At 45.9% G+C, this 22,551-nt stretch overlaps 1 protein-coding gene across 1 annotated transcript; it reads left to right on the top strand.

Moving 5' to 3' along the window:
* Positions 1 to 1,812: 1,812 nt before the first annotated feature.
* On the top strand, positions 1,813 to 21,863 carry LARP6 (La ribonucleoprotein 6, translational regulator). Its single transcript, XM_058541976.1, has 3 exons — positions 1,813 to 2,048; positions 16,032 to 16,242; positions 20,295 to 21,863. The coding sequence occupies exons 1-3, from the start codon at positions 1,849 to 1,851 to the stop codon at positions 21,360 to 21,362; spliced, it is 1,479 nt and encodes a 492-aa protein (XP_058397959.1). The 5' UTR covers positions 1,813 to 1,848; the 3' UTR covers positions 21,363 to 21,863.
* Positions 21,864 to 22,551: the final 688 nt, after the last annotated feature.

Here is a 22,551-nt window from a genome sequence, read left to right as displayed (position 1 = left end):
CAAAAATTCCATGCAAGTTTTGCATTCAATTCCACAGTATATTCCAAGTTGTATATATATACCTATATACAAAATGGCTCTTCTCTCAGTGGAGCCTTGGCAGAAAGGTTTGTACTCTTGGGGGTACCCATTCTTTAACAGGAAGAACTTATGACTGGCTGAAGTCTGACATCCTTTCTAGATCCAAAATTCTCTTATGAAGAGTCAGATATAAATGATATCAGAAATAAGATAGGCAGATATATTTGAATCCAAGGGCATATAAATTCCATTCCAACCAAATAAAACACTTCTGTAGACCAGATTCACTTGCCAACTGCCAGTTCCCAAACTATACAGGCCTACGAATCTATATTTTCAGAAAAGTCCCTAGAGGACTCTTAACGATCAGGCAATTGGAAACCCTGAGATGAAGTATGCATGAATTCTTCATAAACTGTAAAACCTGGTAGAAATGCGAGCCATTATCATGGGAGGCACAGCTGGCTTGGAAAAGATCCTCTCAACTTCTTGCTTCTTCCTCCCAATAGCTGAGACCTAGAGCTATGAGCTGTTCCAGCGCAGAACACCAAGGGTCTCTCTCTTCCTTCACTTACTCATTCTAGGACCTTTTCTATCAAAAGATAGATCTGACAAAGAAAGGGATGCAGATTCCAGTCACACCTTAAAAAGAGGGGCTGTCCTTGCTGCACTCCTGGGTCTCTTCTGGCCCCAGCCCAGACACCCAGGGCCCCATGCACAGTGTTCTTTTACAAGGACACTGCTTTCCAAGAGACTCTATTTCTTGAGCCTCTCCTGACTTGCTTTCCTATATCAAAATGTATTGGTCCAGGGTTCCACTCTTTTGGAGCCCTTATGTGGCAAATTAATATGATAAATTACGTTTAAGGCACTAAATAAAGAGCTTTGTGAAAGCAGATCCAGGTTTTATTCATTTCTATGCCCCTGTCCCTAGTTTCTGGGTCACGTTTGAAGGATTGAGATAGAACTCAATTTAAAGCTACAAGTGAAAAGGTGGCAGGGTTTTCCAGCATTCTGGCATTTCAATAGCTCCCTTTATTCATTCAACTTACTATTTGCTTACTATTTGCAGGGCATATTCTAAGAGGCAACATAGTGCAGTGGCTTTCAAACTTTAGTGACCTTCACCATCACTTGGAGGGCTTGTTAAAACACAAAGTTCTGAGTCATAGATTCTGATTCAGGAGGTCTGGATGGGCCCTGAGAACTTGTGTTTCTACAAGTTCCCAGGTAAGGCTGATGCTGCTGGTCTGGGGATCACACTTTGAGAACCACTGGTATAGCGCATGGCAGGAAGCAGGTCCCTGACCTCACAGGATGCACAGTGTAGGGTGGAGATTTCGGTCATCTTGGCAGGTCAGTAGGGGAGACACGCAGGAGGCACAGAGCTCTTTAAGTTGCAGTCTTGTGCCTGCTACCCCCAGAGTCATCCACAAACCGAGAAGTCAGATGTGCTGCGCCCCTCGCCCCCCCGGGGCAGCCTTGACAGGAGCGGGCAGGAGGAGGGAGCCTTGGCACCTCCTCTCCGGCTTGGGCCCCCGAAGCAGCGGGCGCGCATTGGAAGGATCGGGGGTCCTCGGGATCATTTCGGGCCAGATCTGTGCGAGAGCAGAGCAGGCGAAGCAGCCCTCCTCCTGCGTGGCCCCGCCTGCGCTGGCGGCCGGGGCGGTGCGGGGCGGAGCGCCGCGACCCCCGTCCCTCCCCGGGCCGAGCCGCGGGCGCGCTCGCGCCGCCCCCGCCCCCTCGTCGCCGTCGCCGCCGCCCGGCTGGTTCGGCCTCGCGGCGCGGGGATCCAGCGGCGCCGCAGTCCCGGCCGGCCGGCGAGCCATGGCCCAGCCCGGCGAGGACGCTCTGCCCGGGCCCGAGACCGCGGTGCAGATCCGCGTCGCCATCCAGGAGGCGGAGGACGTGGAGGAGCTGGAGGACGAGGAGGAGAGGGCAGAGGCGCGGGGCGCGGGGGACCCGGCTCGGTATCTGAGCCCCGGCTGGGGCAGCGCCAGCGAGGAAGAGCTGAGCCGCGGGCACAGGTAGGCGCGGCGGCCCGGGCCGAGGTGGGGGCCGCGACCCCCGAGTCCCGGCCGAAAGGGAGTTCGGGGACGACAACTCCGCGGGCAGGGCGGTTTGAGACGGCCCCGCCGCCGGGGCCGCTGCTCTGGGCCGTCGCACGCGTCAGGACCAGCTTTTGCCGGTTGTTGGTGCCCGGTGCGCAGCTCTGTAACCCGACCCAGGCTCCGCGGGCTGGCGGCGCGGGTCTGAGGGGCCTGGACGTGGGCATGCTCTGGGACCCTGGAGGAAGTCCTTCCTGGGCCATTCTCGCCATCTCCTCCCCAGGAGGAGCCTCTTCTTTCGTGAGCTCACCCATAGACCCTCCAAAGAGCCCAGCACAGCCGGGTCTTCACCTCCGAGGCTGGCCTAAACCCCTGTGAGAGTGGTCCCACCTAGCATTCACTGCCATCATCATCGCCCTGTCTGCTTATCAGTGCAAATGGGTGGGGGCAGGCCAGGCACCTCTGACGCTGCTGGGGGATCCGAGGAGGGGTGATTCATGGTGTAGAGAGCTCTCTTGCCCTGATTTGGGATCAGTGCAGGGTTTGCTGCTTGCACCCTCCTGGTGGGGGATTCCCATTTTCATGCAGCCTTCCCCACCTGACTTCTATGCTTGCATCATCATCTTGCTGCTTTGGCCTTGGGTTCCTGGGTGCCAGGTAGTCTGGACCTGGCGTGGCACAAGAAACCACCTGTCTAACCTTGCCTCTGGGCCCTGAGCGTTGTCGTCAGCCAGAGACCGTACTCTTGTGTCCACTAACACCCAGGCCTTTCAGGACTGTGGTTTTGCTCCTGCTGTTGAGAGGAGGTTCAGTATGGAGTGTCCATAGAGATGAGAGTCTGGCGATGGCAGAACTTGAAATTCTGGGAAATGTCAACAGGCACTCTTTCAGAGCTCTCTTTCTTCTTGGACTCTGTGCATGTGCTTTTAACTGTCAGGGCTCTGCAGGATTATTCCCTGGCAGGCATATATTTACTTCATTGGGAAAATACTCAACTCAAGGGCATAAGGATACTGGAACCAGAGCCATTCCCCATCACAGGCTTACCCTTACCCCGTGGAAAAGGTCTGGATTTAGGGACCCAGAGATTCAGGGCAGTTCAGTGGAGACAGAGGTATGTGAGGAGGAAAGTCCAGCCCAACGGTTTTGAGCAGGAAAGCTGGGCCACAGCAGAGGATACAGTAGACACAGTAGACATATCAGTACTTGATATACTGTATAGAGTCCTCATTCATTCATTCAGCTCTGTGCTGAGTACTGAGAATATAAAATAATGACTCCATAGTCACTGACACCTCACAGTCTGGAGGAGAAGGCAGCCACCTAGTCAAATAATTTCAGAGGTCACGTAAAATAGCCTAGAGTGGCTTATCCTTCTGACTTTATTTGCCTGAGACTGTGGCAGAGCTGTCCCCTATCCTGGGAGCTAAGTTTTGAGATTATACTGTTGGCGGAGATTAAAGCCCTGCTTGTTTCTTGGCCTGGAAAGATCCCCCATGGAGATCTAGGAGAACCTGAACCTCAGTTCAGGTGGGCTTCTTACCCTCATCCCGCCCCTCCCTCTAGAGCCGCCCCTCCCTCCAGCTCCGGCAGCTGCAGTCTCGTGAGCATTCAGTTTGGAGCATTTCCTGCTGCCCACTGGTGTAGAGTTGACCCCAGAGAGTCCCTGGGGCTCTTCAGGGTGGTGGAGCTGACAGAGCCCGGCGGGCAGACATCCAGAGCATGAGGAGAAGGCATCCAAGAGCAGGATCCACGCTGTCCCCTGTTTGGGCCAGCCTGGCACAGCAGCAGCCACCGCCCTGTGTGGACACGTCTCGGCTCCCAGAGTGTCCAGGAGAAAGCCCCAGTTCCTAAATCCGCTCGTGGAGATGTGGCACCCACCCACATCATCCCCTCAGCCCATCGCTTCCTTCCCCGCCTGTCCTAACAGTTCACACTCCCGCCGTGCCACCCCTCTAGGTCCCTGAACACAGCGTGCAGCTTTGTGTCCTCATGCCTTTGCACTCCCACCTCAAGGTCCCTCTGATGAATTGATTTCTAGTCAGCCTGAAAACTTCACCACCTCGTCCCCACTACCCCCAGTCCTCTCCTGGGTTTGTTTCCTCTCCTCTGTGTTGCTGCAGTACTCTGTACATTTTATATCCAGCACTTACCACAGTTGTAATTCTATAGATCTGCCTTCCTCCACGAATTCAGGGACCGTGCTTCCCTGTTCTCATTGTATCCTCAGCACCCAGCATGTCGTGAGTGCTCTGTAAACATGTGTTGAATGAATGCGTGTCTCTGTCATCTCACTCACTCCATCGAGTTGAAATATTTGTGTTTCTCCTCCATGAGACAGTGCCATCCATGAAGGCAGTGACCTTCCTTACTCCTCTCCATATGCCCAGTACCTAGCCCAACGCCTGGCTTATACCTGGGGGACAAGGAATAAATAGAAATAAAGAAAAATCTTTATAACCTCCAAATATTCGTTAGTCTTCTCCTCACATCTTGCTCACTAAAAAGGTGTCTTTCCTTTTATTCTCTCCTTTTTAACATAATTTCAAACATAAAATGTGAAAGAGAAATACTGTGAGCATACATATCCTCACCATCTAGATTTAACAGTTGTTATATTCCTCCTCCTTTTTTTTTTTTTTTGGTGAGGAAGATTGGCCCTGAGCTAACATTCGTGCACATCCTCCTCTGTTTTTTTGTATGTGGGATGCTGCTACAGTATGGGTAGATGAGCGGTGCATAGGTCTGCGCCCAGGATCCGAACCCGTGAACCCTGGACCACCAAAGCAGAGTGCGCTAACTTAACCACTACACCACTGGGCTGGCCTCATTATATTCCCATTTTTGTTTGATGGCCATACAATATATGTGGTTTTCCTTGAACCACTTGAAAGTATGTTGTACACAGACTGTACCCTAAGTACTTCATTTTGTAGCTCTTAATAAAGACATTCTCCTATAAAACCATACTATTATTGCAACTAAGAAAATTAACAGTGATTCCTTAATATAATCCCTAAAATAATGTAATAGCCAAGTTCTTATTTGGGTTTCCCCCAGTGCCCCACAGTGTGTTTTACAGCTGTCCTTTGTCTCTTCCAACCAGAATCCAATCCAGCTCGAGGCATTTGCCTATTGTGTCTCTTTAGAATCTTTTAATCTAGAACATTGTCAATTTTTTTTTTTCAATGCTCTGCTATTTTGGAAATAAAAGGCCAGATGTCTTGTTGAATGTTTCACAGTTTAAATTGGTCTGATTATGTTCTCATCATCTAGTTTAACTTGCTCCTTTGTACCATGTGTCTCCTGTAAACTGGAATTTAGGGCTGAGGGCTTGATAAGATTCAGATTAAACATTTTGTCAAGAACACTTTGTAGGCAATGCCGTGGACTTTTCATTGCGTGACCTCAGGCAGCTTCCCCCATTAGTGCTGCTAAATTTAATCACTGGGCAAAGGTGATCTCTCCATTGTAAAGGTTCATCTTTCCCTTTGCAGTTAACACTATAATATGTGGGCTTCTTGTGAGTATTCTTTCACCAAAGCCCTTCATCTAATGGTTTTAGCAGCATCCATTGATGATCCTTGCCTGAGTCGTTAGTTCATTGGGGATTACAAATTGGTGATTTTCTAATTTTATCATTCTTTGTACATTTATTAGCTGGCATTCTTCTGTAAAAGAGAGCTTTGCCCCATCATCTGGGATTGAACAAGAGTTCTTCCATAAGAGGCAAGCATAAATGTATTATTGCCACTTTTCAAAGAGAGGAGTTGGTGTAACTGTCACATCAAATAATTTAGGGCCTTCCCTTTCACTCTTTCTGATTCATGGATTTTTGTTTATTCACTTTTTTATAATTACAATTATTAGTTTTGATGCTCAAAATGTCCCTAATTTAGCAAGGGGAGCCCCTTCAAGTTGGGTTGGATATCCTTTTGCAAGCCACCCTTTGGTCTTTGAGCACTTACATCCTTGCTTTCTGATACTGGCTTAATTTGTACTTTTCCTTTTCTAGTCATGGGATCCAGCCATTACCACAGGAATCTGCTTTTTCAAATACTAGAAGGAAGGTATTTAGAAACCAAGGCCTGGAATTAAGAGTGCTAATTTCTACTGGGGCATCGTTGCTTTTAGGCCCTTTCAATAGAGTTAGGAAATACATTTCTTAAAGATAAATTTGTGTTGATAATCCCAATTCAAACTTAACACTACGGGGTTTTTGCTTTACTTCTCTTATTTGTTATACTCAAAATCTTGATTACTAATAACATCAACATATTTACTTGTCTGCTTTGTCTTACAATGTGTAAAAATTATTTAAAATTATAATACTAAATATTAGTATGAATAATAAAACCACTGAGCACACCTGCTTTTTCTTTAAAAAACAGAAACATCTAGGTTTCTTTCTCTCCATGATGTTTCAGGGACGTTGTACAGCTATCTTTTCCCTGTTCTGGATGATGATAATGAAAGCTTCCATTTATTAATGCCAATTATATGCCAGACGTGGAACTAAGCACTTTGTAGACATTGTCTCTGCTCATACCACAAACCATATTTGGACCTGCAGAGACATCCATTAGCTGCAACCCTTTCCCAGGCCCTAGGAAATATGTCAGAACAGCATAACAGAAGACAGAGTTGGAGAAGGTGGTCATGGGCTGTGTAATAAATCTTTAAGAACCTGTGGGCCACCCAAACATAGCATGTAGGTGGCATCCACATGGATGACATGCCACCGTCCTCTGCTGGTTGCATCTACAATGTAGTTGTTCCAATGATGCCTTTTCCGAAGTTGGGAACATCCTCGTGTATGTTTTCAACCTGTCTCTATGAAGAACCTTTGTCTTTTAAATCTGCCCTCATGTTTTTATATTGCATTATCAATTTGGTTGCCTTTTTGAACCTTTTCAGATTCATTATCTTTTTCTAGAGGCGAGTCAAAAGAAACTATGCACAGATTATACTGGACCCTAGTGTTTTTCATAAATGATGTTTTCCCTTTGTGTTCAATATCCGCCTTGTTGCTGTCCACCATTTTCCTGGTCTTGGTGGCCAAGCCAGCTTATTGGACCATCTGTGAGGATAGATGGTGAATCCAAGAACTCTTCCCTGTGTTGAAAATCATAATGAGGAGCTCATTACTCCACCATTTTAGTTTGGATATTTTCCTCCATAAGGTATCATTTGATTAACTACTCAATTAACATATCCAAATTAGCTTGAGATTTTATGAGAAAAACAGCCTTGGAGATTTTATGCTGCACTTATCTCTCCAGATCATTTACAAATTTGATAAATATTTCAACACTATCTGTGGAGCCCAATCATCTGTTTTGGATTGTATCCTCTTAGTTCTACCCTTTGTTTTCATTTCTAGCAGGTTTACAGGTATAACGAAAGAACTCGTCACCATTCCCAATTTACAATGCTTTATTTAAAAGAAAACAATAATGTAAATGTAAAACTTAAGTGTAAAACTTTTTCAAAGTCCTCTTGAAAGGCCACTACAGACATATTCACCAGTACCCATAGTTTCTGTCTCAAAGAGGGGATAGGGTCCAGAAACTTTGTGACACTTACAGGAAACTATAAGTCTGCTTGGAGCAAGGGATCTGAAAGCAAATAGACAGAAATGAGTTTGGAAGCTGGTTACAGCCAGATTCTAAAGGAATCTGAATAAAGAGCTAAGGACTTTGGATTTTATTTAATAATAAATAGAAAAAATTATTATTGTTATTATCATTAAAGTAGAGCAATGACATAGCTGTTCTTCAAAACTTGTAATAAGGCACAGAGTGGAAGAGGCTTCACCCAAAATACATCTGGAGGGGGTGGGGGGAGGTGGCGGGGGGGGGGGGGTTGTGAAGACCCGCCCTAGAAAGGCTCTGGTTAGGAAGTTTGTGAAGGATGCAAGAGTGAAAAGAAAAGAGAAGCTAATATCTGAGAAGTAATTTAAATTCTTCCTTTAGACAATTGCCCAGCCTCTCTGCCTGCCAATGAAAAGTAGCAGGCGCATACCCTATACTCCCAAAGGGAAAAAAAGAAACAAGATTTGTTTCTAAAGGAATTGGATGAACTAACTGGTGATCTAGAGTTGCTATGGTAGAGCTGGTACCTGCAGAGTAAAGCCTTCTCCATATAAGGACCCTATTTAATGATTCCCTGCCTGTTCACCCTAAAGTGAAGCCTGCCAGTTGGCATACCTCACCCATATATATAGAGCCACCTAGGAAGCACACCAATAGGAGTATACTGCTGCAGAGGGAATGCACCAACCCACCAAGAAAAAGCAACTCAGACCCTCATTCTTCACAATGAATAGCTGTGGAGCATAACTCCTTCCTCTTTAAATATGGACTATTTAAGGAGTGACTTCCTTTCAAAGTGTATAGTACGGAAAGGGGGAAAAAGGAGTCATTTTACAGTGGAGACGCCTAACAATCACTGCCTCAGCCAGGTGAGCAGGGTCAGCATCCACAGTGATCAGGTGTGTTGCTAGTATGTACCTTTCATACAATGTGATGAGAATGGAAATTTGAGTCTGTGGTCCTCTTCCCAAAAACCCATAACCCCAGCCTAATCATGAGAAAAATATCAGACAAATCTTAAATGAGGGACATTCTACAGTATACCTGACCAGTGCTCCTCAACACTGTCAAGGTCATCAAAAACAAGGAAAGTCTGAGAAACTGTCACAGCCAAGAGGAGCCTGGGGAGACATCATAACTAAATGCAGTGTGGTCTCCTGGATGGAATCCTGAAACAGGAAAAGGACATTAGATAGAAAGTAAGGAAATCTGAAGTATGGACTTGAGTTAATAATAATGTATCAGTATTAGTTCATTAAATGTACCATACTAATGCAAGATATTAATAGAAGAAGCCTGGTGTGGGATATATGGGAACTCTCTGTAATATTTTCACAATTTTTCTGGAAATCTAACACTATTCTAAAATAAATTTATTAAAAATTTTTTTAAATAAATAAATGAATTATTTACCAGTCACATGAAAAAAATCAATGGCATGGAAGTTAAATAGAAAAACTGACCCCAGAGGCTACAGAAGTGACACTGTTGGAAACAAAAAGACTATAAAAAAAATATACTCCAGTTAGTCCCTGAGAGAGAATATAAGGTATTGCATCCACAAAACAAGAACAGGATGCTCTTAAAAAGGAAGACATAAAAGAGTTCTTAGAGAATAAATAAATAATTACTGAAATTAAAAAATTCACAAGGACAGGTTAGAAGATAATGTCAAGGAAATCTCTTACCATGTAAATCAAAGACAAAGGCAAAGAGAGACAGTATGAGAGAAAAGGTCAGAGACGTAGTGAATCAATTCAGGTGGTCAGTCAACTAATAGGACTTTAAGAAAAGAAATGTCCTCTTAGCAAATGCCTTCGTCCTGCAATGAACAGTGTTTACATAATCATAAAAATAAATACAACTGATTGGCTTTCAACTTTTAGTATCTATCTATAGACAAAACATAGAAGATTAGTTACAGAATAGAATGTAAATATTATAAACTATCACAAAAAGAAAGCTACATCTGATAGAATTCGGAAGGGTGGAAATGGAAAGAAAAGGTAGGATAATAATATGCATATCATACGTAGTGAGGGATTGAGAAATATTATTTAATGTTGATGGAATGAGAAACAACTTTGAGTGTATTATTTAAAAACACAAATAGAGGCTATTAGAAAGACTGAAAATAATATAAAATTTTAAAAATTGGACAAAGATGCTTTGGGAGTTGAGTGACCCCAAATCCTCATCTGATATAATAGGACATGAGTAGAGAATGTCTAAATTGGCAAGTGAGAAATAGAGCTATAAGCATATTTTATAGACCTATAAGACAACTCCCATAAGAACTAAATGGTTGGGTAGAGGTTGCCTCTAGGGAGGAGAGGTGGAGCGGGGAATTGTTGCTTTCTTTTTTTTTTTGTGAGGAGGACTAGCCCTGAGCTAATATCTGATGCCAATCCTCCCCCTTTTTTTTCTTGAGGAAGATTGGCCCTGAGCTAACATCCGTGCCCACCTTCCTCCATTTTATATGGGACGCTGCCACAGCATGGCTTAACAAGCGGTGCGTGGGTGGGCAACTGGGATCCAACCTGCGGACCCCGGGCCTCAGAAGCAGAGCTCGCGCACTTAACCACTTACGCCATCGGGCCGGCCTGGAATTGTTGCTTTCTTTATAAGTTCTCTACTATTTTATTTTAGTTTTTACTATGTATATGTATTACTTTAATTTTTAAGATTCTTTTTTTTTTTTTTTTTTGAGGAGATCAGCCCTATGCTAACATCTGCCAATCCTCCTCTTTTTGCTGAGGAAGACTGGCCTTGGGCTAACATCTGTGCCCATCTTCCTCCACTTTATATGGGACGCCGCCACAGCATGGCTTGCCAAGCAGTGCGTCAGTGCGCGCCCGGGATCCGAACTGGCGAACCTCGGGCCGCTGAAGCGGAGTGCCCGCACCTAACCGCTTGCACCACCGGGCCGGCCCCCTTAAGATTCATTTTTGATGAGCTATTAATAGAGTCTGAGGGAGAAGTACTGAGGACAGTTGGAATGGAAAGAGAACAGGTGGGAGATGCTGCAGAATAAAATCAACGCTTGATAACTGACTCCATGTGGGTGCATAAGAGAGGGCTAAAAGATGCATCTTAGGTTTTGAGCCTAAATGCAGAGAACAGTGAGTAGGGAAAGTCGTTGGTGGGGCAGTTTGGGAAGGAAGATACATGGTTTTTACAGGATGGTTGTAATTGACAAAAAGTTGGCGATATTTATATTTAAAGGATGTAAACTTCTTTAATGCTCCTGAAGGATACATGATCTTTTTTGCTCAAAGGCTGTTGCACAAACCAGGAAACAATGCAGCATGCTCCCAGCTATAAAACAGACTTTCCTGCCCTTCCAGGATTCCCTTTAGGAGGTGCACAGTTGCTGCTGTCAGCAGCCTTGCGGAGGGAGGGGTCCTCTGGGTGCAAGAAGCGCACCTCTGCACTCACATAGGGGTTTTATATCACCCACTTGTACTGCCTATCTGTTCTGGATCCTGGCTGCCTGCTTGTCTGATACCTGCCTGGTGCAGATAACTGATGCAGAGTCACCCCCCAACACATTATGGATTATTCACTGTGAGACTGTGTGAAAGGGAGATGAGCTTCCCAGATGGAATGTCTGTTGGTAGACACGGGCTTCAGTCCTGCCTAAGGTCAAGTTCTGCAGAAGGTAATAGTTTGATTCAGGACATGAAATTCGAAGCAATTTCAGGCTATCCCAGTGGGAACATCAGGCAGGCAGTTAGGAATTGAGGACTGGAGCCCAGGAGTGAGGGAGGGATGCAGGGGTGGGAGGAGAGGCAGATTTGAATTGGATGAGCTCACCAGGGACTGAAGTGTAGAGGTTGTCAGGGGATAAAGAGTCAAGGATGGATCCTTGGGGGATACCTACATTTAGAAATGGGAGGAGAAAAAGGAAACTGAAAAGGCAGTTAAATCGGGAGAAGAATCAGACAAGAACAAGTCATGTAAGCCCAGGGGAAGAGTATCAAGAAGTCAACAGTGTCCCATCGTGCATCGGGGGCAGGAGGACCAAGATGGAGAAGAGGTACTTGGATATGGCACACGGATTCTTTGGTGGATGTCCAGACACACAGAACAAGCTTAGGGGGAGGGAGGGCTGTGCACAAGGGCGGTCTGGACAAGTCTGATTGGATGAACTTCATTTTCTCAAACAGGTCTGAGATAAAGACTTGACTCTGCAGAGACTAAAGTCTTCCCATGGCCAACCTTGGGAGAATGGGAGGCTCTAGAATGAGTGCTAGAGAAACTGAGCAATTACATTACCTTCCTTCCATTATGTTTTATTTGTTTACAAGTTTACTTTTTATAGTAGCATCAACTGCTCTAGTGTGGGAGTAGGACTTACTGGTCTGTGCATCCCTTTGATGGTCTGGTTACCTCTGATATACTAGCCATTCGTAGTAAGTAAGACCATTTTTGCTAATACCCCTGAGTCCACCCAAAACTTCTCTAGTCGTTATCACACACCTCATTCCATCTTCTGCTATTTATTGTCATCCTTGTCAGCTGGCCTCAGAATTTCTTATGTATTTGTAGCTATTTTATCCGGTATATTCAATCTATCGGTTTTAACTACTATTTAGGGTATAAACTTTCTGTACAAAATGAAAATTTGTTCTATCTTGCTTCTCCTTGTTCATTCCATTGATTGTCCCACTGGCATTTTTCCTTTGACATGTTTTGAGGAACTCTTTTCTCATTGTAGTGTTACTGTCCTAATATTTGACTGTAAGTAATAGAAAACCGAGCTAACAAGTGAATTAAACAAATAGAATTTTATCTTTCTCATGTAAACAGAAATCTGCAGGTAGGTAGTTACAGGAATTGGTTCAGCAGCTCAGTAATGTCAGAGCCAATAATGTCGATAAGTCAGGCCAAGGTGATTTATTGGCCTTTTCCTTATTGTAGTAAAATAGCTGCAACAACTCCAACCATCACATCCACACTCAAAACAGAACTGGAAGGAGCAGGGCCAAAAGATTTTCACTTGTTTGTTATTGGCCATAACACGACAAATGGCTACTGCCTGTAAGAGAGGCTGGGAAAGTGTGCATTTAGGTTTCTTTTATAGCCTCCATAGTAAAGGAAGGCAGATGAGAAAGAGTTTGCTATTAGATGTTGGATGAGTCAGACTAATGTCTGCCATAGCTACCTTCTAGGGATTTCTAAAATAATCAGCTTATCTAATGTTTTAGTTGCATGTAACATGTTGTATCTTTTTTTTTTTTGCTGAGGAAGATTTGCCCTGAGCTAACATCTCTTGCCAATCTGTCTCTTTTTGCTTAGGGAAGATTCACCCTGAGCTAACGTCTGTGCCAGTCCTCGTCTATTTTGTATGAGTTGCTGCCACAGCATGGCTGACGAGTGGTGTAGGTCTGTGCCCAGGATCCGAACCCATGAACCCAGGCTGCCAAAGCAGAGCGTGCCAAACTTAACTACCAGGCCTCGGGGCTGGCCCCTGACCTGTTATACCTTATGGGCTGCCTTAATATCTTACTTTAGTTTATCATCCCATTTTTAAAAGACTTTTTAAAAAACATACCTCTAAAGTTAGACTCTCAGACCATTTTTTTTTCTTCAGTACACATTAGTCTTGGGACATCAGTAAGATCTTTTAAAAACCATTTCCAGACTCTCTACAGGCAAATAACTAAAACTCCATTTTTTAAATCAACCAATGCCTATATTTTATGCTAATAATAATTTCTGAATTTTAAAAATTGTGAAATAGATTTATTTAGTTTTTTTTCTCCTGCCAAAGTATTTACTCTTTATTCTCATTTTGATTCTTCCACATTGCTTTTTTTGGTGGGGGAGGGTGGGTAGAGGCTGAAAGCCAGTGAAAATTTTGCTGGAGTTGAAGGACATATATGTATGTACCTTTTCCAGCTTTAAACTGTCAAGTAATAGTTTACTTTTACTTTCCAAGCCTCTCCCTTTTTTTAAATTGGTTGATTATTTTATTTAAGAGCTTAATCCCAAACCAAGGAAATGTTAACAGTTTGCTTCTTTATAAAGGAAACATGGTGTGCATATAAACAAAGCATACTTTTTGTGCCAAAAACCTCCTTTTTAAAAAATTTTTTAATTGTAGTAAAATACACATAACATAAAATTTATCATCTTAACCATTATTAGGTATATAGTTCAGTGGCGTTAAGTACATTCATATTGTTATCTGACCAATCACCACCATCCATCTCTAGAACTTCATCTTTCCCGCCTAAAACTCTGTACCCATTAAACAACTCCCCATTCACCCATCCCCCACCCCCTAGTAACCACCATTCTACTTTCTGTCTCTATGAATTTGACTCTTCTAGGTACTTCATATAAGTGGACTCATACAGTATTTGTCTTTTTGTGTCTGGCTTATTTCACTTAGCATAGTGTCTTTAGGCTTCATTCATGTTGTAGCATGTATCAGAATTTCCTTTTTGAGGCTAAACAATATTCCATTGTGTGTATATACCACATTGTATTTATTCATTCATCAGTCAGTGGACACTTGGGTTACTTCTAACTTTTGGCTGTTGTGAATAATGCTGCTGTGAACTTGTTGAGTCCCTTTGGGAGCCAGGCAAGTTCTCCCAATAGCGTAGAAGCACACTGGATGCTTTCAGTGGGCTAGGTGTGTGCATCCGTCCCAGGAAAAGCTCTCTCTGGTCAGAACATTTCATGGAGGCTCTGGGTCTGATGGTCATGTTATGAGACATTAAGCAGTTATTTTTTTTCTGGAAGTAATTTTTTTTTTTTTTTGGTAAGGAAAATCAGCCCTGAGCTAACATCCCTGCCAATCCTCCTCTTTTTTCTTTTTGCTGAGGAAGATTGGCCCTGGGCTAACATCTGTGCCCATCTTCCTCCACTTTATATGGGACACCGCCACAGCATGGCCTGACAAGCAGTGCATCGGTGCGCGCCTGGGATCCGAACCCCGGGCCGCCAGCAGCAGAGTGCACACACTTACCTGCTATGCCAGGGGGCCTGCCCCTGGAAGTAATTTTTAACCAATTCTTTTTATTGAACAATATATATAGTATTTGTGTACTTTTATTTGGTAATTAAATATATAAAAGAATTCACCTTTGATAACTTCTAATGGTATCAGCTATGATATGGATAATCACAAATTCCCTAAATATGTATGGTTTTGAAATGTTTATAATCTCTTTATGAAAGACTGGTCTTCCTAAAGAAGCTTTGCCCAGGATTTCTTTGGCTTGTTCTCACATGCTCATATTCTCAGGGAGAGGGAGGGGTCTATTCAGGTGGAGGTGGTGGTGGGCGCAGGTTTCGTCTAGAAGGGCCCCGGTGAGTGGGGTTGTTTGCAGATTCCATGACAGGGTCCCGACAGACGGTGGAGGGTATTATGTGTACCGGCTTTGGAGACAGAAAATTTGAGTTTGAATCCTAGATCTGCCTCTTATGAGTGAGCAAATGAATGTATCTGTCACTTACTGAGCTCTAAGGGTATACCAGGCACTCATCCGGGTATTTCATTTGTTAATTCATTTAATCGTCACAGCAGTCCTGTCAGGAGAGTGACTGTTATGACTTCCATTTATGGATAATGGACTGAGGTGTGGCAGTGGAGTTCCTTGCCTAGGTTGACTCAGTTAATAAATGGTGGTGCCAGGATTTGAACCCAGGCAGTGTAAGTCTAGAATTGGGACTCTTAGTTACTCCACTAAAGTGTCTTCAAGAAATCAGGATTTAGGTGTGGAGAGGGAGGGAAGAATAAGAAGTATATGTGAAAAGCATCCTGTCAGTGGCAGAGCAGCACATAAATGTTGGTAGAGGGTGATATTATTTTAATGATCCTCCGTCCTTGTTGAAAGCTTGATCTCTTAGCTGGTTGGAGGCAGAACCCATCCGCCTGTGGTCATGTGATCGCCACCTCTGAGAAGTCCAGTTCAGGTGTGACCCATGCAGTTTCCTAGGGCTGCTGTAACAAAGCACCGCAAACTGAGTGGCTTAGAACAGCAGAGATGTATTGCCTCACAGTTCTGGAGGTGGGAAGTCTGAAATTAAGGTGTCAGCAGGGGCATGCTCCCTCTCAAGGCGCTAGGGAAGGACCTGTCCTAGGCCTCTCCCCTAACTTCTGGAGATTTGCTGGCAGTCTTTGACGTTCGTTGACTTCTGCATCACCCCGATCTCTGCCTTCATCTTCATCTGGTGTTCTCCCTGTGTCCATGTGTCTCTGGTATGACCTCATCTTTAACTAATGACATCTGTAAGACCCCCTTTCCAAATCAGGCCACATTCTGAGGTACAGGAGGTTGGGACTTCAACATACGAAATTTGGGGGGAAACCGTTTGACCCATAACAGCTGGTGTCTCCTTCTGGTCTCAGTGGCGCCACGACTAGTGGGGGTGAGAATGAGCGTGAGGACCTGGAGCAGGAGTGGAAGCCCCCGGACGAGGAGTTGGTCAAGAAACTGGTGGACCAGATCGAGTTCTACTTTTCTGATGAGAACCTGGAGAAGGACGCCTTCCTGCTGAAGCACGTGCGGAGGAACAAGCTGGGATATGTGAGCGTCAAGCTACTCACGTCCTTCAAAAAGGTGAGGCTGCCTTCTCAGAGGTGCCTCGAGGATCTCAAGGGTGCTTTGGGTTGTGGTTCTAAATATTTTTACCCCCTTGAAACCTGATGACTAGTGATTTTTTATTTCCTCTGAGGCTTGAAAAAGAGAAAAATGATTAAGACAAGGGGTTTAGGATTGTTATCAAGAATATCCTCCCACAGTATTAAAGGGTCCTGGTGTTGGGACAGATCTCAGTGGGCGGCAGTTGTGGAATGACATTGCCTGTTCTCAGTAAAGTTCAGGCTCTCTTGCCAGGCTAGTGGGTGGCCAGGAAGATTTGTGCCAGGACAAGGGGACTCGGTGGCTTTGAGAGACACCTACCAGGCCTAGAATTATGTGAAATCCAAGCTTTTCATTTGTCAAGTTGAATAAATAAGAGGAGGAAGGAGCGCCCAGAGCTCTGGGAGATGAGCCTTCTCCAAGAGTCCAGCAGCCGTTGCTGTGCAAGGCCAACATCTACACGGTGGAGATACGGGACATCCAACGACTGCTGCCTTTTAGGCAGTGGACCGCATGTCCCTGCTATGTATAGATCCAGCAGCTGGGCTGTGTATTCCCTGCTTCTCCAAGAGTTGACGGAGCAGTTGGAGTGAGAACTCTCTGTCTCCCTTGGGGGAAGCGTATTTACTAGAGTGGAAAAGCACCACACAGCCCTGTTGCACAACAGGATGTGTAACGACTGGGTCCCAGCCAAGTCGCCTGTGCACTTTGTCAGAGAGCGCTGGAGGAGAGTTTTTCTCCCGGAGCTCGTCTCTGCCCCACCTACTGGTGTACTCTGCCCTCTTCTCTTGCTCTCTTTCCTTATTCATTCATCAAAGATATTCATTCTGTATGCTGAGTGCTGTGTTAGGCACAGGATATACAAAATGAATATGGCATTCCCCCTGCTCTTGAAAAGTCCAATAAAGGAGAGAGGTCAGTGAAAGATTACAATATGACCATAGACGGGACTACGAAAGAAAGAACAAAGGACTGTCAGGAGCTAGTTGATGAGAGCAACTAACCCTGCCTACAGATCTGAGAAGGCTTCCCAGAAGTGGTGACATTGAAATAGGAAGTTGGAGGATGAGTGGGAGTTTTCAAGGCATAGGAGATGGGAGGGGGCATTTCATGTTGTAAAGGAAAAACCTACTCTTCCTCCTGTGTCTCTCCTTTACTCTCACGCTACTGCCACACTCACTCACAACACTCTGACATCTGGCGTATGGGGTTTTTCCTCAAAACAAGCAATTCTCTGTGACACCACCTGGGTGTCCTACAGTTTAACTCAATTCTGACACTGTCTGCCTGGAGATAGCGTCAGATCCCACAGGTTAAGGGCTCAATCCCACAAGACTGCCCCCAACTTCAGATGTCAGTCACAAGTAGTAGGTCCCCAGGTTACTTACAACTTCTGTCTGAGGAGGTTCCCATGACCTCCTCTCCATTGGATTCAATTATTTGTGAGAGTGGCTCACAGAACTCAGGGAAATATTTACTTACATTCACCAGTTTATTAAAGCATGTGATAAAGGACACAGATGAACAGCCAGATGAAGAGACACACAACGTGAGGTCTTGGAGGGTCCTGAGTGCAGGAGCTTCTGTCCCTGTGGAGTTGGGGTGCGTCACCCTGCAGGTACATGGATGTATTCCCCAACCTGTAAACTCTCTGAACCCCATGCTATTGGGATTTTTATGGAGGCTTCCTCATGTAGGCATGATCGATAATTAATTCCATTTCCAGCCTCTCTCCCCTCTCTGGAGGATGAGCGATGGGGCTGAAAATGCCAAGCTTCTAATCATGGCTTGGTCTTTCTGGTGACAAGCCCCCATCCGGGAGCCATCCAGGAGCCCCCCCAGAGTCGCCTCCTTAGAACAAATGGTGCTCCTAGTGCTCTTATCACTTAGGAGTTTACAAAGGTTTCAGGAGCTTCGTGCCAGGAATGGGGGTGAAGACCAAATATAAATATTTCTCATTATAAATCACAATATCACATATATCCAGAGAACAATGAGAAGCCCTCGTGTGAAAAGTGTTTGTGGGGGACCCCAAACTGTAGCAACCAGTGGAATCATCCTGCACATTCCTTTATTCCCCCTCGGGGACCCTAAGACTCAGCCTGATTCTCTTTCCTTTTTAAGCTGCCACGTACGGATCTACTTAGGAGGGTTGTGCTCTGTTGAAAACTGGCTACAGAGTAGACACAGACTCCCCACCTCCAGAGAGAACAAAGGCCCTTTTCATCCTAAAGGGTTTCCTGCTAATCATAATAGGAGACATATATGATAAAGGTAACAAACAGGAATTACAGTTTCTGAAAGTCTTACAGAGTTCTCCTAGTAATTGCACAGAGACTGCAGCTCCCTGGCTTCTCTTCTTAGGTGGTACCTGGACACTCCTTCTCAAGGCTCGCAGACACGGGCCTGAGATGCTCAGACTGTAACCGGGATTTCCCCGTGGATCTTGCTGCTGGCTCTGGAGGGGTGCTGGGTCCTTGCCAGAGCGTGCTTCTCTCTTGATTGAACGTGGTCTTCCACCAGCTTCTCCAGCCTCTGAGGCCACACTGGCCTTCTCCTGAGCACTCCTTGCTCAGGCTTCAGGCTTAGTGAGTAGTTTTTCTCCCTGTCCTGAGTGCTCTCTCCTTGACTGGTTTTGGAGAAGGCTCCCCCATGTTTCAGCCCCAGAGAGCCACTGTGTGGGTTTCCCACAGCCTGGCAGTGGCCTGCAGTCATCATCTTCACCTTTTCTGGATCCTGAATTGACTCCATCCACCTGACATCTGACCCTTTGCCTGGACCCGCTCCTCTCCGCCCTTGGCCTGTGTCACGGTGATCAGCCCATTGATTCTGTGTGTAGGTGACTCCTGGTTCCCGCACCCTAAGCCTGAATCTGGGCCGTTTCACCCAGAGGCCACAGGCTAGAGTGGACAGTGGCCTCTCCCCAGGAGCCTGCCTGTACTGCTAATAGCTCTGCTAGAGACCCCCCTGCCACCCTATTAGTCAGCCCTCCCTTCTTGAGTTCTGGGAGGTTCCTGGTGTGGTCTCAGGGTTCCTCTGCAGAGCAAGCGCATAGGCCTGGCCTCACAGGACTCAGGGTGATCTTGCCATTCATGACTCAGGTTACGTACCCCGCCCACCTCCACCGTTTCTTTGGAGTGACTCATTCTCCCTGACATGCCCTTCACCGGAAGTGGGCCTCTCGAAAATTACTGTTTCACAATATAAATATAGCTTTCACATACTGAAACATGGATACGCACAATTTCCACTAAGGGAGGTGGAGGGAGGGACAGTTTCATCTTCTCCATGAGGCCCAGGTTGGAATTAATTCCAAGTTGAAACAGTCCACATCATTTTCAGGAGATACTCCAGTGAAATATGAGAAATCTTTTGGAACCTTCTCTGTATCAAGTGCATAAATGCAGAAATCCAACTTCAGAGAAGCATTTGAGTGTTAAAATTTCTGAGTCCTGTCAAAATGATAGCATGTAATATTTGGAATAATAACAGCACATAATATCTATTGAGTACTCACTGTGAACTAGACACTGTGCCAAGTTTTATGTATATAAATGTGTGTCTAGATGTAGATATGTATATATTTATTTCTTCATTTAATCCTCATGACAACTCTACGAGGTAGGCACTATTAACATCTCCATTTTACAGATGAGGAAGTTGAGGCCCTGAGAGGTTAATAGCTCTTCAGGTCTTACTGTCAGTCAGAGATGGCCTTGGATTTGTGTATCCAACAGCCTTGTTCCAGAGCCTGCAGGTTTAACCTCTGAACTTGCACAGAATAGAATATTTCCGTCACCATGGAAAGTTCTGTTGGACAGCGCTGCTCTACACTGTGCTGCCTTGTTTGAAATTGTAGAAAGCGTGTTTGTTCACTCATTCAGTCTGTAGGTTTTTGAGGGTGTACATACACCAGGTATGATTCTAGATACCAGTGTTACCGGGGTAAGGAAAGCAGGGAGGGAGATTACAGAGGACACAGGCAGACAAGGACAATAGGTACCATTTCAGATTTGCTTTGTGTTCTTCAGGTGAAACACCTTACCCGGGACTGGAGAACCACAGCACACGCCTTGAAGTACTCAGTGACCCTTGAGTTGAATGAGGACCACCGGAAGGTGAGGAGGACCACCCCTGTCCCGCTCTTCCCCAATGAGAACCTCCCCAGCAAGATGCTCCTGGTCTATGACCTCTACCTGTCCCCCAAGTTGTGGGCCCTAGCCACCCCTCAGAAGAATGGAAGGGTGCAGGAGAAGGTGATGGAACACCTGCTCAAGCTCTTTGGGACCTTCGGAGTCATCTCGTCCGTGCGGATCCTCAAACCTGGGAGAGAGCTGCCCCCGGATATCCGGAGGATCAGCAGCCGGTACAGCCAGGTGGGGACCCAAGAATGCGCCATTGTGGAGTTTGAGGAGGTGGAAGCTGCCATCAAAGCCCATGAGTTCATGATCACAGAATCCCAGGGCAGGGAGAACATGAAAGCTGTCTTGATTGGTATGAAGCCACCCAAAAAGAAACCCTCCAAAGACAAGAACCAGGAAGAGGAGCCCACTGCGAGCATCCACCTGAACAAGTCCCTCAACAAGAGGGTGGAGGAGCTTCAATACGTGGGTGACGAGTCTTCCGCCAACAGCTCCTCCGACCCCGAGAGCAATCCCACATCTCCTATGGCTGGCCGGCGGCATGTGGTCCCCAACAAGCTCAGCCCTTCTGGCCCCCAGAATCTCTTTCTGAGCCCCAATGCCTCCCCGTGCTCAAGTCCTTGGAGTAGCCCCTTGGCTCAACGCAAAGGTGTTTCCAGAAAATCCCCACTGGCGGAGGAAGGTAGGCTGAACTCTAGTGCCAGTCCTGATATCTTCCGCAAGTGCATGGATTATTCCTCTGACAGCAGTGTCACTCCCTCTGGCAGCCCCTGGGTTCGGAGGCGCCGCCAAGCTGAGATGGGGACACAGGAGAAGAGCCCCGGACCCAGTCCCCTGCTCTCTCGGAAGATGCAGACTGCAGATGGGTTACCTGTGGGGGTGCTGAGGTGGCCCAGAGGCCCTGACAACACCAGAGGATTCCATGGTGGACACGAGAGGAGCAGGGCCTGTGTATAAATACCTTCTATTTTTATTACCAGCTCCATTGAAAACCACCTTTGTTTTCAAGGTTCTGACAAATACCTGGCATGACATAGAATGAAAATAAGTCCCCTTTGAAAGATTTTGTATACCTGTAGACCTCTTAATTTATATATTTGTAATGTATATAAATTGTCTGGTACACTATGGTTTTAAGACCATCTCCTAGTTCAGAACACCCATTCCTCCCAGCATGACCATTGTTTTGATGATGCCCGATTTGTGTGAATGTCATGACTCTGCAGGGCTGTGGGACAGAGGCTCCCCAGGGACGGCCTGGCAGCAAGTCTCTTCTTCGGGGCAGGGTTCTTCCCTGCAGTGACTGTGGTGTCCTCAGTTGGCCATTCGAGGGCTTCCTGAGAGCCCAGAGGAGTTCTGTTGTGCATCGGCAACTAGTTAAGCCGGTAGCGTGGTGTCTTCTAGGACCAAATGTGTGTTTCCTGTCAAGTGAATAAATAATAAAACACCTGCCTGGGAGTGCTGGCTCTGAAGTCATAGACTGTGCCTGACGAAAGTCTATGCCTGTCTGTCAAGGCTGTGGGTAGCGTGTCATGAGGCCCTGAGGAGCTTAAAAGAGACGCATTTCTTGAATGTGCCCTGGGGCAGCCTGGGGCTCTCCGGGGGGCTCCCGGCACCTGAGAGGTGGGCAGAGTTTGTGCAGGTGTTAGAGCACCACAGCTCTCATGACAGTGAATCATACGGAGTGAAGGCAGCTTAGTATAGACCAAGTCCTCTAGGTGTGGTCGCCAGACCAGCAGCATTGACATCACCTGGGAACTTGTTAGAAAAGCAAATTCTCAGGCCCTATCTCAGGCCTACTGAATCAAAAGCGCTGGGAGAGGGGCCTGGAATCGGGATTTTAACAAGCCAGCTAGGTGATTCTAATGCATGCTAGAATTTCAGAACCACTGGTACAGACAAGGGTTGTGGGACTTGAGGTGAGACAGTTTGACTCTCACATCCCCTGCTTACTAATTCTGTGACCTTAGGGAAGTTTCTAGCCCCCCTCAGCTTCCTTGTATCCCTGCAAAGTGCTCTGTCGTGATGTCAGTGTCTGGAATGCAGTTGGCCCTCCATAAATGTTAGCTTCTCTTCCTTGGGTTGATGCCCATGGTTATTGGAAGCGAGAGCACTGGCCTAGATTCCAGTGTTGGCTTATCTGCTC

This window comes from Diceros bicornis, chromosome 5 (genome assembly GCF_020826845.1).
Source record: "Diceros bicornis minor isolate mBicDic1 chromosome 5, mDicBic1.mat.cur, whole genome shotgun sequence".
Classification (NCBI taxonomy): Eukaryota; Metazoa; Chordata; class Mammalia; order Perissodactyla; family Rhinocerotidae; genus Diceros; species Diceros bicornis.
This window is presented reverse-complemented; position numbering and strand designations above follow the sequence as displayed.